A 13,166-nucleotide genomic window follows, 5' to 3' on the forward strand; every position below is an offset into this window, starting at 1 on the left:
AACAAAGGCTGAAACTTTTAAGTGAAATGGATGGGGATGAGGAACGGTTTGCCAAAGTTCAGAGGGCTCATCAAGACAGGGGTTCCATTCTTGAGATGCGTTGTAAGCCGAAAATCGTCATAAGCTGGAACATTGTCATGTAAACTGCATTCTTATTGCATTTTTCATCAAAAAACCTTCAAATATTGATTATTTTCCATTTTTGGAGTCCTATTTCTTCTGCCAGATCAGCGTTGCATGTGTCCTAACCCTGGAACATGCGTCGTAAACCTGGAAATAATTTCTGATAAATATAATTGAAAAGCATTGTAACCTCGTAACGTTGTAAGGTGGGGACTGCCTGTATTTTATAATACAGTAATGAGAATATATACAATATTATTGGATACAGTGAAGTAATGTATAACTTTTTAAAAAGATTCATGGAAATGATGCATATTTACTTTGCTTATCTTAATTTTCGTCACTATGCCATATACATAGCAGTGGCATCTTGAGCTCGTACCTCAATTTTTTGCTCGCGTAACAAAGCAAGAAATCAATCAAGTGACGACTCGTACCTCGGAAAACTCGTACATTAATTCACTTGTAGGTCAAGGTACCACTGTATTAATTTTTAATGGTTTTGTGTCATATGTATTCAAATTCATGTCTTATTTTACCCAAGTTGTGTGGAGTTGTGTTGTTGGTGGAAAATAATTATCAATAGATGAACCCCACAGGGAGGTAGTACCATCAGTACACTTCATGGGGTGACTGTAGGTATTACTAAAGGTTCTTTGCAGTGTCCCTTCAGCCCCTAGCTCCAACCCTAGCATTCCTTTTACTTTACCTCCTTCATATGTTGTTTCTTCTGTCTTGTTATTCACCCTCTCCTAACAATTATTTCAGTGCAACTGCAAGCTTTTCCTCCTGTTAGACCTTTTTAAACTACTATGTAGTAACTCTCAATTTCCATTCCAGCACTGAATGACCTCATAGGTCCCAGTGCTTGGCCTTTGGCCCAAATTCTATATTCCATTCAGTAGATGGAAGAGGTCTTCAGTCTTTAGGTGAACATATCCCATTAGAGGGAGCCTCATTCATTATGCCACCGATGTCAAAGCTGCCTGTTATCTTTCAGTGGAGAAGTACTGTAACAATTTAAAAGACTAAATCAATTTTTTAATACAAACGTACTTATATGCTCATTGCTCATACATGGAACAAATCTAGGTCATAACATGAGGATAAATTTTCTGGCACCCGCGGGAAACCAGTAAAATACATATAAAATTGTAGAACATGGTATTGGTGGGAACAGGTTTCGGCCAATCAGATGAGAGAGGAGGTATCAGCTGACCCTCTTAACCTGAGAGCACTGTGACGCATCTAGTTTCTTCCTTACCACCTTGCTAGAAGGATGTTCTGCTGCTCTTCCTTCCAGAAGCCGGTGTTTTCCTCGTCCTTTTACCTTCTTTGATTTGCCTTTTGAGTCATGAATTAGTGCTATTCTGAGAGTTTGTGCATTAGTGCTTATATGTTTTATGCTATCTGTTTTGTGTTTGATCATGCAAGCCCATAACTCCTCTCAGCCTCCCAGTAGTAAGCCTGAGAGAAAATGTCCTGGGGTTGGTGGTTATCCTTGCTTTTGTTTTCTGGCTTCCTTTGAAACTGATCCACATTCTACTTGGGGCAGATGCAGATCTAATGTTTGTAATATTACTAATCCTTGTTCTGAAAGTTGTTCTTGGCTGCCTGAGCAGTGAAGGATTTTTGTCTAGAAGAGGCAGCATAGGAAGAAGTTGGAGGCGCAATCTTGGAAGGGGTTTTCTCCTCCTTTGATGGCTACTTCTCAGGCTCCTTTTGTTCCTTTTCCTTGCCTTGCTCTCCTCCTTAACATAGGCCTACGAACCGGGGTGATCAACCACCAGAATTGGAATCTACACAAAAAACTGGCCTAGAAAAGTTGCATATAATTTTGTCCCCCTCTTAGTGATTATTTCCTCTCTTCTTCTTCCACCACCACCACCACCACCACCACCACCACCAGTCTTAATTACCACCTGGTTCATTCAAGGGGGGGGGAATGGACATGATTGCAGACAAGTTAAGTCACCTCAAACAGGTCCTAGCAACAAAGTGGTCCTTAGACCCATTAGTCTGCATTGATCTTCGGAGGGTATGGGAAGATCGGCAGTAGATCTGCTCGCAACTTTGAGGAACCATTGTCTCCCTCTTCCCTGTTTTCTAGTCCCAAACCCTCTGGCATTGGAGTAGAAAATGTCCATGTATTCCATCTCCTAGCCAATGTGGAATTAGCTATATAATGACTTGGTAAGTTACTTATATAAAAATGACGTTTTTATGATAACGTAAAGTTTTATAGTTACCAAGTACAGGCAGCCCCCAGGTTACGACGGGGGTTCCGTTCTTGAGACGCGTCGTAAGCCGAAAATCGTTGTAAGCTGGAACATCGTCAAAAATCCTAAGAAAACCTTACTTTTAATGCTTTGGGTGCATTGAAAACTATGTAAACTGCATTCTTATGGCATTTTTCATCAAAAAAACCTTCAAATATTGATTATTTTGCATTTTTGGTGTCATTTTCATCTCCCAGATGAGCGTTGTAGGCATTGTAACCCTGGAAATAACGTCTATTGACAAGCGTCGTAACCTCGGAACGTCGTAAGCCGACACCGTTGTAACCCGGGGATGCCTGTAATTACATGATTGGAGCCGACCCTCCTGCCCTTGCATGAGCATTAGAGCATGAAACAAATTGAGCTATATGCTAAGTTGTTCCTCTTAGTCCCTGAGAGTGGGCAGGGTCTTGTCAAGCAGTGCCAATGTGCTAATTTTAAATTTTTAAGCTCCCGTTGTTAGCAAATAATACGTAACTATGTAATTATACTTGGTAAGTATATATAAAACTTTATTTTATCATTAAAATGTAATTTTGTTAACCCTTAATGGACGGATTGATCCTCAGGAGTAGTAATAACAGGTTTGGGGTGGTGGACGGATTAATCCTGTAGATAAACAATATTACACATAATCGATTTGGAAAGAATTGGACAGGAAAGAGGTGCCAATGCTTTTATAGCCCATAAATTTACTGGCAACTTTTTCACTGGCTAAAACCACAAATCTGGGCATCTCAGGACTTCAGTTCTGCTTCTGACATCAAGGGGGAATGTATTGCGTCTGTCTCACATGACGTCTTTTTGTAAATTTGCTTGGAAATATACCAAGGGGTTGCTGTTGGTATTTGTTCTTGTCTTTTAAAATAGTATGTCAGTTGTAAATATAATTTTGCAAAGGAAAGTGCAAAGAAATATTAGAAAAAACATGTAAAAATAAAAAAATTACTGAATCTTCATTCTCAGTAAATTTATGTAAATATTTTTCAACAAATATGCTAAGAATTTGTTATTGATTTTATTTCTTGTCTGTTTTGATATTGTGTGAGCTGTAATTATAATTATACAAAATAAAATAAAATAATTTATTAGAAAAAACATAGAAGTTGGTAAAATTTATGATTATCTTGTAAAAAGAGGCCCTACAAGGGGTTATAAATAGTCATTTTCAACTTCTTGTGGAATGTAGGGAAAATTTTTGATAATTTTTTTTCTTTCACTAAGTGCATTTGCATATCTTCCTCTTTCCATTGATTTTTTTTTTTAATTGGCTGACCTGAAAGTTTACCTGGCCTGAGGAGCTGCATATTGATATATTTACCCATCCAGTAAGGGTTAAGTTTTTTTTATTAATAATAGCTAGCCATAATTTTTGTTTTCATTCACATTTATTGTATTTTATGGTGTAGGGCTGTTATGCGCTTAGTTTTACCCAGCGTCACATATTTTCATAAATATTGATAATAGTTAGCTTATGAAGGTTTTGCTTTTGATCACAGGGAGGTGAAATGGTTAAGGGGGCCGGCCGGCTAATGCCATTTTTTAAGGACAGGACTTTGATATTCATACCACTTAATAAGGTGACTTTGGACATCTCCAAACCGCATATGATTTTCGCCTCTGACCTTCGATTTTGTGACGCCAGGGCGATTTATCATGAAAATAACCATTTTTCAAATTCTATCTTCTCCCTTGATATTTAATATTAAGACCTGGGATTACTACCATATATAGACCTGATGTAGACCTCCAATCGAATGAGGATTTTTTTTTCTAAAAGTCATTTTTTTGCTAGATATGAATTTTTCAATATGGTAAAAAAATAAACCCTATAAATCAGGAGAAAAAAATTTATAAAAAAAAGACGAAACAAATATTGGAAAAAAGGGCTCTATTTGATTGTTCTATAATGTCTTTCTGAGTTATATACCAAAGTCCAATGTTATAGCTTTAAAACTAAGTGAGAAGATAGATTTTGAAGGTCAATAAGAATGTTTTGAGATACGGGCGTTCAATGTTTTCCTTCGTATTTCTATAAAGACAGTGTTAATAAATAATGATTATTATGAATGTATAATTCTTTTTTGTGTATTAATAAACCAAAACTATTTTATTTATCATAATTTAATCATAAATGATGATCCCTTTTCTCATATATCGTAGCCTGGGGCACTGCTTGAGGCAAGATGGGGCACTCCTTCCTACGCAACTCTCTCTCTCCCCTTCACTAACTCGGCTTATTACAGCGAATTTTCTTCTTCTGCATGTTAGCGAGATGTTTTCCTTGTATTTTCCTCTTTGGCATGATGAAATTCTTGCCGAAACAAAGATAAACAAACGTAAATGCAAGAGAATGTCAGAGGTGAAACTCGAAGGTGTACTCTCTTTTTACAAAGACAATTTAATAAATCATGATTATTATGAATTTCATATTCCATTTGGGGTATTAAAAAACCAAGACTTTGTTATTTATCATAAATGAAGATCTCTTTGCTCAAAGATCGTAGCCTTGGGCACAGTGTGACGTGTGCTGTCAGGCAAGACGGGGGCATTACTACGCAATCCTTACTACCAACCCTCCCCTCTCTCTTCACTAACTACGCATATATTATGATATTCTCTAATAATACTTGAGTGATTTTTCTTCGTCTGTATGTTAGCGAGATGTTTTCTTTGTCTTTTCCTCATTGGCATGATGAAATTCTTGCCGAAACATACATAAACATACGTAAAAGCAAGCGAATGTCAGAGGTGAAATCGAACGTGTAGACTACTTGAAGTTTGTGCTCGCACTGATGGTTGGACTTGGTAGCTGACTGAAGTGAAGTCTCCCTTCTCGGCTCGGGGAATGTCTACAGATGCCATTTCTCCCAATTTCTTTGACAATAATTATCAAAATTTATGGTAATAGAAGAAATATTGCATTTTCTTGTACGGATCAATGTTTTAGGCTTATTGAGTTACGTTAACTAATTACCCTGTAACTACGAAAGTAAGAGGAATTTTGACGAAATATTTCGTATACGTATTCTCAATTGCCATATGAAGCTCCATGAATTTTTTCATGACTGCATTTTTTGCCCTATACCACCATATATAGGGGTTCTGGCCGACCCCCTTAATGTTTTTCATTAATTAAAAAAGAATTCCTTACTCTGATTATCACACCACATTGGGTGAGCTCAGCATTAGCATGTTTTTGATATTTTTTGTTTAGTGTAGGCTAGTATGCATTTCAGAGGCCATGACAGTGTTTTTCGTAAACAACTTTTAAACTAATTTATGGATTTCCATGCCACTAAACCACAGAGTTTTTCAAACTTCATCCTAAATTTTGTAAATACTGTGCATTGCCATGGGGTTCATTAACTTATTTACATAAGAAAATGAGGTTAAAACTGCGCTTAGCCACCCAACCATCTGCAAAAGTAGTGAAATGTATGAATGACATCAGTTGTTTGACTTATGATTAAATGCCATTTTACCTATTCTGGAAAAAATTTATTAAAGCAAATTAATTATATTGTATGATGATATATAAATTTTTAAAAATAATTAGGTAAGGGGGATTACTCAGCATTACAGATGTATGTCATAAAGCACCACTTGTTCTAAATGGTCTGTGGAAAGGCAAGAAGTTGGACTTTTTTCTAGGAGTAAAGTACTGACATAAATTAGGACAATGTTAGAAATATTCAGTGCCTTAGTAGCCGGGAAATCCATATGTCAGTTTAAAAGTTGGGTATGAAAAACACTATTTCATGGCCTGTGGAATGTATATTAGGTCATCATTGTATTTTTCTTCTAACCTAGAGATGTACTATTGGAACTGCTTGTGAACAGTGCAGCAGTTTCATGATTGGTATTAAGGGAGATTTTCACCTACAGTTTAGTTTCTAGGTAGGATGGGCTTGTAAAAATTACTTGTGATCCATGTATATTTCAGATTCAGCTATATATCTTGCATGTAATCTTGGGCTTTCTTTATGGTTTTGGGAGAGGAAGTGATGTTGATTAAAGCCCAGAGATATATGCAAGTTTTTCTCCTTGTTTACTAGTACTTGCACAGGTGTTCAATTTCCAACTAAAAGATATCCTCATCCTCATTTAATGCTATAAGCAAATTTCAAAAAGCTTGCAGCATTATCAAGCATTTTGATCAAGTTGAGCCTTCTCATGTATGAAGCTTTCAAAGAAATACAACTTTGCTCTTAATCCCTCGTTCAGTGTGTCTCATACTAGATTCATGTTCACTCCGCCCTTAAGATAGTATGTAAGAATTACATACTATCATAGATCATTAGTTATGCCTTCCCTGTTAGTCACATGGTTCAAGTTTATCAACTTTTGCCTACTGCAATCATTTTGGTTTCCTTGAGTGGATTCCATCTTTCCTTCCTCAATCCTGGCTGGCCACACACCATTTTTCCCAAACAGTTTGTAAATAATTTTTTAGCTCATAAACGGGAACAAATTTTTTATTTTATTTTACTTTGTAGTATAACATACTGTTTTATTACTTTACACTTAATTCAACTTTTGAACACATTAATAAGAAAAGAATATTGAAGGGGGGACATTTTGGGTAGGCTGGAAGGAATTATCCTGATTCCCTTTCTTTGGAAGTTTTTCCTTTGAAGAAGTCTCTGAGTTTACTGGGTGGCTATTAGAGGCAGTTTTCCTAAACCAGAGAATGTGCAGTAATCCCACAACCAGACCCAACAAAATTAGGTAAATTACTGTAGAGCCACAATGTATAATGCATATATTAGAGGTTTGTGTGCCTCCAGTTCTTTATTGTGCCTCTTGTTCTTTATTGCCAAACCTTAATTGGTATCCTAAATAAAGGAAATGGTTAACCTGTGACTTTACTTTATATAAAAGGTTCCTGAATCAGTAATGCTATAAGTGGTGGTCATACTGAGATATTGCTTGGGAAGGCATAATTGGGTAAGTCATCTTAGAACTACAAAGATTGATATATATGTAGGTTCTTGGGCTGTTTCCTGTTCTTTATTGCCACAGCCTACTTCAGACCAAACATTTATCTAGGTTATTGAGATTTTTTTTTATTAGGAGTTAAGCCATTTTGCCACTTGTCAATTTCTTTTGTAAACTCCTTAGAAAAGGAACAGGGATACCCTTTAAAAAGAAGAAGAAGAAAAAAACAAGTTTTGACGTAGGAAGAACCTATTTTCAGTAGACTCTGTGACTGTGAGTCCTCAAACTCACCCACTTTACCTTGCGCAAAGGCATAGGACTGAGTCCCTTATATTCTATTGTGTGCCAACAAGCACCATTATGGCAGAGACCTACTATAAGAGAATTCTTTGAGATTGGTTGATCTGTCTCGTGGAGCCCTAAAGGGACAATGAGAGTGTGACATGTTTGAAGACACATTGGCTACCAAAAATAGGGTTTTCCTTTGTCAGAACCTGTTTTTTTATGGCGTGAAATAAGTAAGTGGCCAAGCAAAAGAGGTTTGACTCAATGTCAGGCATATTTAGTGCATTGCTCAATTAATGTATTTTCTTTATTAACTGCTTGTACAATACAAGAATTAAAGCAATGCAAATAAGAGATTGTATTAACATAAAAATTATTGCAAATTTTTCTTTTTATGTATTACATTACTTTCAGTGCCAAGAGAGCTATGTTTGGTTGGTTGTGTCTTTTACATTGCTGATTACCATGCAGAGGTTACTGGTCAGACACTTTGTACTTGGAAGAGACTGATTCAGCAACATGGAGGCGAAGTAAGTTGTATATTGTATATAAAATAATGTACAATCCTCTACACACAAACTTTCAGCTCACTTTCATATCTGTACTATATGTGTGCTACTGTATATAAATTCTGTTCTTGTATTTTATTGCCACTTTTTCAAGGAAAGATTTAAGATAATTGTTATTTATAAACTTTTTTTTTTAATGTACAGTGGCCAAGTGTCTTGATAGTTAGCATAGGCTAATTACAATGCTGGATGCCTGGGCTAACTTTGTTGGGCTTACAAACAAATTGAACCTTTAAATGAGTTCTTGGAACAGAATCCATTTAGATGTAGTATCCGTATTATGTCCCTCTGTGGTTTAGTACAGAGAATGCATTTTTCATTATAACCCTATTAACGATCATTATACATACCTTATTTTTATATCCTGAAAACTCCTGAGTTCAGTAAACTTGCGAGTGTAGGTGAAGAGAGATCACTGTAAAAGAGTTAGTTTTACCCTGCAGTACACATAGTAGAGATCATTTTGTCAGGTTTAGTTTTGCCTTCTGGTATTCATGAGTGTCCAACTCACTCTTATAGACTTTAAGACACTTCTACTTGGATATTAGTTATTCATACAAGGATTGAAATATTTCAAGTAACTTTAATTTATTTGCAAAATACATGCAAACTTACTTTGGAAAGGTACTTTTTCAAGTAAACTCAATTATTATCATTATAATTATTACATTAGTAGTAGTAGTAGTTTGTTGTTGTTATTATTTTTTTTTATCACAGTCATCCTTTCGATGTGGCGGGATCACAAGCTTAAAACACGAGGGCAAAATCCCCCCCACATCAACTTAATCAATCTAGCTGCCAAACCCACCCTCAGTCACACTTTCCTATGCTGTGCTGTCCGTTGGTCGAGGTCGCTGAGACACTAACAACAACAAAGACAACAACCAAGAAATACAACCACAACTCAACAACAGAGCAAATAGCCAAGGAACACAACCACCACAACTCAACAACACAACAACAAACAAGGAACACAACCACAACAAAAGACCACTGCACAAACAATGACTAACACAAAAACAACAACACTATAAGGCAACACACACCCATTAACAACACCAAGAAATCACAACAGCTCACCAATCAACCCTCAGCACTCACAACCCCACCAAGAAACCACAACAGCTCCCCAACAACAACAACCACCCTCAACTATAACAACTCATATACAACCCAACAGAAACTCACAAGCACAACAAATCTAACAAGACAGGCACAAGGCACAACTTCAAAGCAATCAATATCAAACCTAACAACAACCAAGAACAAACCAATAACACAACTCAAATGACTTTCAGTGCCTTCAATAGACTGCTGCCGACACTACTGACTATCACAGGCTCTAACCCAAGACTGACTTATAAACACAGAACTCTTAAAACAGCTAATTCCAGCTGCACCAGCAGACAACCCAGAACTCACCAACAGCCAATTCAATTGTTAACTGTCCATACAGCAATTACACTCTCTCTCTCTCTCTCTCTCTCTCTCTCTCTCTCTCTCTCTCTCTCTCTTCTCTCTCTCTCTCTCTCTCACAGACGTCAAATGGAACTCCATAACTCCTCCATATTCGACTGGGTGGTTTTTATAGTGTGGGGTTCTCGGGCTGCATCTTGCCTCCTTAAGAGTCCATCACTTTTCTCACTGTGTTGTTTCAAGTACCACACTCTTCTACATGAGTTTTGGAGCTACTTTGTCACCTAGTTTTTCCAGGTTCATTTTCAGAGATCTTGGGATCATGCCTGGTGTTCTCATGATTATTATGGGTACAGTTTCCACTGGCATTTCCAAAATCCTTCTTATTTCTATTTTCAGGTCATGGTATACATATCAGTTTTTTCTCTTTTTTTTTTCTTCTACTTTGGTGTCCGTGCTATTGCGACATCAATAATTGCTACTTTTCATACATTCAACTTACCTGTCAGATATATACATAGCTATCGACTCCGTCGTCCCCAACAGAAATTCAAATTTCGCGGCACTCGCTACAGGTAGGTCAGGTGATCTACCGCCCTGCTCTGGGTGGCAGGACTAGGAACCATTCCCGTTTTCTAATCAGATTCTCTCTGTCGCCGGTAGTATCAACATTGTTGTTACTTCCTCCTGACTGGAATTCTTTTTTCACAACGCTTTTGATCATCTTTCGATTGATTTTTGGTGACGTACTTGGATCGTTGTTTGGCATTCGCTATCGTGGACTGTTTTTTGGACTTCTCTTTGGATTTTTGTGAATATGTCTGATTCTAGTGTTAGCTTCAGAGTGTGTGTGAATGAGGGCTGTAAGGTGAGGATTCCGAAAGCTTCGGTAGATCCTCACACTACATGCAGTGGTTGTAGAAGGGTTGAATGCTCAATTGAGAATACGTGTAACGAGTGTGAGAAATTGAGTGCGCAAGAATGGAAGAATCTGACTTCTTACTTGAAGAAGTTAGAGAAAGATAGAGAGAGGAAGGCGGCTTACAAAAGCCGAAAAATGTCTAGTAGTTCTGTAGCTTCTTCTTCTTCTCATAATTATGCCCATTCTATTTCAGCCCGTTCACAAGTTAATCCCTCTGATTCTGCCTCAGAAATGGCGGAACTCAGAGCTTCCCTTCAAAAAATGCAAGAAAAAATGGAAGCATTAGAAGGTAAGAGAAGTGAATGTGGTTTCTCGAGTGATTTTAGTGTCCCCAGTGTAGTGGAGGGGGCGTCTGGTCGTCTCTGCGACGCTCCCAGGTCTAGACCTCTTCCAAGCTCCCTGGCCCAGAGGAGAAGGAAAGTCGAAAGCCTTACGGGGGTCGTGGAGAATCCCCAACGATCAGGCGTCCCTTCGGCAGAATCTTATACATCTCAGACTGCCAGGGACAGCTATAGGAAAAGCGTCCTTCGTGAGTGCTTTTCATCGTCTAGTTCGCCTTCTCCGAGAAGAGGATGGAAGGAATCGAAGCTTTCACGTCCGCTGAAGAGGAATTGGAAAGAACCTGAGCTCAATTCTAGCCCCGAGCGCTTCTCTGAGGAGGATGCGCCTTCGGTAATCAAGAGGCTAGAAAGGAGTTAGATCCTTGGAATGTAAAAGACTCTCGAGCGCCTTCCAGATCTCCTTCTCCTGATTCGAATGAGCCTTCGACCAGGAAAATTTTGATGAATGTGCAGGAGCAATTAGCGTCTTTGGTAGGAGTACTTTCTAAAGAGCCTACTCGTAAAAAGGATGACAGGCTTCCGATTAAGAGATCCAAATACTGATCTCCTGTCGGGCGCAACGAACCCTCCAGGGAAGTTGTCGCACAGGCGGCCATCTCTGGGGGGAGCGGTGCGTTAGGCAGGCGAGACGTGGGAAAGGAAGTAACTCCTGCCAAGCGTCTGGCGCCAACTAGGAGCCAGGCGCCAAGTAGGCGCAAAGAGCCTGACTTTACTGTAGATCGTTCTAGGCCCAGATCTTCATCCAAGCAACAAGAGCCAACTGGAGAAGAGAGAACTCCTGATAGGAGTAAAGTGCCCGCTAAGCGCAATATACTTGCCATTCGAAAGGCGCATTCCATGAGCGATACTCCTACCAAGCCACAGGAGTATTCGGAACTAGATGCGCCTTCCAAAGGTCAGGAGTATTCGGGAAGAGATACTCCTGCCAGGCGCCTGGAGTACTCTGACCTCGATACTCCTCCCAGGCACCAGGAGTATTCTAGACTTTTTACTCCTACCAGGCGCCAGGAGTATTCGAAGCGCGATGTGCTTACCAAGCACCAGGAGTATTCTGAGCTTAATACTCCTAACAGGCGCCAGGAGTATTTGGAGCAAGATGCGCCTACCAGACGTCAGGAATATTCGAAGAGTGTTACGACTGTCAGGCGCCAGGAGTATTCCAAACACGATACTCCTATCAGGCTCCAGGAGTATTCTCAGCGAGATACTCCTGCTAAACGCCAGGCGCATTCTCCTCATGAAGAACTTGATATCCGACAGGAGTCTAACAGGCGTAAAACAGTTATACATGACTCGCCTAATGATAAACGTAAAGAGAGAGTTTACTCCTAGCCCCTCTCCTAATAGAAGTGCTTCTTCTTCGGAAAGGAAGAAATCAAGAGAGGAGACAGAGGAGGGAAGGGAGCCTTCTCCTTCCGAGCCTATTAATTTAGATGACGTCTCGGAGGACGAAGTTACTAACAGAGAAGGACTTTCGAATTACAAAGTTCTTTCTGCTCTTCTCTTAGAAGAATATGGAGATGCATTGACTCCAGCCGCTCCTCCTTCTCCGCGCTCTCTATTTTCAAGTACGAAAGCGCACAAGTCTTCATCTTTCCTGAAAATGAAGCCGGCCATTTCCATGAAAAGGGCCTTACAATCTCTTGACTCCTGGATCAAGACAAAGAAGGAGTTAGGAAGGACAATCTTTTGCATGCCTCCCGCTAAACTAAGGGGTAGGAGAGGCATATGGTTCGAAACGGGAGAAAATATGGGATTGTCTCTGCCCGTTTCAGCTGAATCGGACTTCTCCAGTCTCGTAGGCTCGTCGAGGAGACATGCCTTAAATTCAGCGAAAGCAACATTGGACCATCTCCTCAAGGGACTTTTTCATACCTTAGAAGTATTTAACTTCCTAGATTGGTCCCTTGGGGTTATTGCTAAGAAGTCCCATGAAAAAGAACAACTAAATCCTGAAACCTTACATAGCATCCTTACATGCATCGATAAGGCGGTTCAAGATGGATCGGCGGAAGTGTGCTCCCTCTTCGGTGCGGGAATACTAAAGAAGAGAGCGGTTCATAGTGCCTTTCTCACTAAGGCCGTCTCGCCTTCGCAGAGATCCGCTTTGCTGTATGCGCCTCTCTCTGAACATTTATTTCCTTCTCAGTTGGTGAGAGACATTGCCCATTCGCTAACTGAGAAAGCCACTCAAGATCTTTTAAGGCAATCCTCAAGGAAAAATAGACCTGTGGCCAGTGAGGAAAAGAAAGCCTCTAGGCCAGCTCAACAACAGCAGCCCTTTCGAGGA

General features: G+C 39.2%; 1 protein-coding gene across 1 annotated transcript in view; it reads left to right on the forward strand.

Moving 5' to 3' along the window:
* The window catches only part of LOC135224520 (PAX-interacting protein 1-like), a 363,885-nt gene that overhangs the window by 159,716 nt on the left and 191,003 nt on the right, over positions 1–13,166 (forward strand). The window contains exon 9 of the mRNA XM_064263576.1: positions 8,043–8,158. Within this exon, the coding sequence (XP_064119646.1) occupies positions 8,043–8,158 (116 nt within the window). The remainder of the gene's footprint in view (positions 1–8,042; positions 8,159–13,166) is intronic.

The sequence above is a fragment of the Macrobrachium nipponense genome, chromosome 12, assembly GCF_015104395.2.
Source record: "Macrobrachium nipponense isolate FS-2020 chromosome 12, ASM1510439v2, whole genome shotgun sequence".
Taxonomy (NCBI): Eukaryota; Metazoa; Arthropoda; class Malacostraca; order Decapoda; family Palaemonidae; genus Macrobrachium; species Macrobrachium nipponense.